At 62.4% G+C, this 2,000-nt stretch overlaps 1 protein-coding gene across 1 annotated transcript; it reads right to left on the bottom strand.

The window, feature by feature from the left end:
* Positions 1–183: 183 nt before the first annotated feature.
* On the bottom strand, positions 184–1,596 carry LOC135980701 (patatin-like phospholipase domain-containing protein 6; the record flags this gene model as incomplete). The annotated part of the gene is made up of 3 exons (XM_065580607.1): positions 1,389–1,596; positions 837–968; positions 184–307 (listed from the first exon to the last, which is right to left on the bottom strand). Coding segments are annotated over exons 1-3 (411 nt in total), but the record flags the coding sequence as incomplete, so codon positions are not given.
* Positions 1,597–2,000: the final 404 nt, after the last annotated feature.

The raw sequence follows: 2,000 nt of genomic DNA, 5'->3' as shown, positions 1-2,000 counted from the left end.
GGGTGAGACTGGAGTCCTCTTAGTCTGGCTGGTGGTTTGCCTTAGAGGTGGAAAAAACCCCAGCCTTGGGCTGTAACTGCCCTATTTTAGCAATTTGTCCTGAGTTGGCACTCTCAGTTGGGTTCCGCCAGAACCGCATTGTCACAAGGGCCCACCCCAGCAGTGCCCTCGGAGGAAGCTCACCACTCCAATGAGGTCACCACGACCGTACTCCCCGACCAGTTCCTTCTTGCCACTGCCTTTCTGGATGACAGAGCGCAGACGCCCATTCAGCATGATGTAGGTGCAGTCGGACTTGTCGCCCTGCCTGGAGAGCACATGCAGCGAGTGGTGAGTCAGCCAGCTTAGCCAGTGTCTGCCCCAGGGAGAGCGCCCCCTACCACCTGGGCTGGGAGAGTGCGTGCAGTGAGCGGCGAGTCTGACAACCCCAGCTGGCACCTGCTCTGGGCTGGGACACCCCCATCCCCAGAGCACCCGGGCTGCTCTCAATCCAACACCTGCAGCCAGGAAGGGGTTGAAGTCAGGTCAGCCCAGGTGAAAACCTGAGTCCCATGGAGGGGTCAGAGGCAGCTGGTCAGGTCTCGCCTGGCCCCTCTGGAAACAGCACGGCTGCTGGCCTGGACAGCGCCCGCCCAGAGCGCTGGGATGCCTGAGTCATTTTTGCTGCAGGAAGGGCATGGATGAGGCTGAGAGTAAGGGGGGGGGGCACTACCCTGGCGCGGAAGGGGTTAAACACAGCAGGGCGAGTTGGTCCCAGTGTGCCCTGGGCTAGGCAGAGAAGCTGGGAGTCCCCAGCCAGGGTCTCCCAGCAGCCCCACAGTACAGGCCTCACTCACCTGTACAAGGCCCGTCCGGCCTCCACCGCCATCCAGTCGATGGCAAAGTCCATCTGGCGCACGAATGGGGACATGCGGGCGGCCACAGTATGGGTGACACTCAGCACCACACTGGGCTGTTCCTGCATGATTCTGGGGAGAGAGTGGGCAGCTCGTCAGTGCACAGGTGGCCCCGTTGCTGCCAGTGCGCTGCTGACTGCAGCCGCCCCCTCCCTGAGTCACCCACCTCCTCTGAAACAGAGCCAGCCAAGAAAACATGGCACCAGGACAGATCACAGCCCAGGGCAGGAGAATCCAGGCCCATGCAACAGGTGCACGATTAGAGGACTAGGACATGGGGCCTTTCCCCTCTAGGGGGCGGCTTCTCCAATCCAGCCCCAGGGCAGGGGATTGGCTGGTTTATGGGGGTGGGGAATGGGACACGGTGCCTTTCCCCTCTAGGGGGCACTGGCCCCAATCTGGCCCAGGGCAGGGCCATCAGTCTAGATGGAAGTGGGGTGGGAGGTGGGCAGAGCCTGCCCGCAGGATGAGGAAGGGAAGGGGGACACCAACTCGTAGAAGTCCGACTTGGAGATCTTGAAGAAGGTGCAGTCACGGTTGGCCTTGATGGTGAAGATGAGGGGCTTCCCGGTCAGCACAGCCAGCTGGCCCACCATCTCTCCGGGCTGCGTCAGGAAGAGGCACACATCCTCCGCCTTGTCGATCATGTGCTGGTAGACATGCAGGCAGCCCCACAGCACGAAGTGAAGGCTGACGTCCTGTTGGGGGGGTGGGGGCGGAGGATAGAGAGGAACGTCAGCCCCAGCAGCAGGGTGAGGGGCAGGCCTGCCCCCAAGGTGCGCACCCACAGATAGGCGGCCAGGAGACCTGAGGGACAGCTTACAGCTCCGGCTGAGCCTGAACTCTCAGGAGCACCCCACTAACGTCAGCAGAGCCACAGCCCAGCATAAAATTCCCCCAATTCCATGGGAACCAACCCCTCCCCATGTTCCCTAGTTCTGACTCCCAGCACCCTGGATATGCACCTGGCTCGGGGCGGGGTGTGGGCCTGCCATCCCACCTGCCCAACAGCCATGCAGCCCTGGGGGGTGGCGGGGGAGGGGCACACAGGGAAGAAGTCTCATCTGGCCCCTGGCGAGGGTGCTGCAATGGGCTAACAAGGCA

This window comes from Chrysemys picta, unplaced genomic scaffold (genome assembly GCF_011386835.1).
Source record: "Chrysemys picta bellii isolate R12L10 unplaced genomic scaffold, ASM1138683v2 scaf6619, whole genome shotgun sequence".
NCBI classification, from domain to species: Eukaryota; Metazoa; Chordata; order Testudines; family Emydidae; genus Chrysemys; species Chrysemys picta.
Note: the sequence above shows the minus strand (reverse complement) of the source record. Positions and strands in the feature narration are given on the sequence as shown.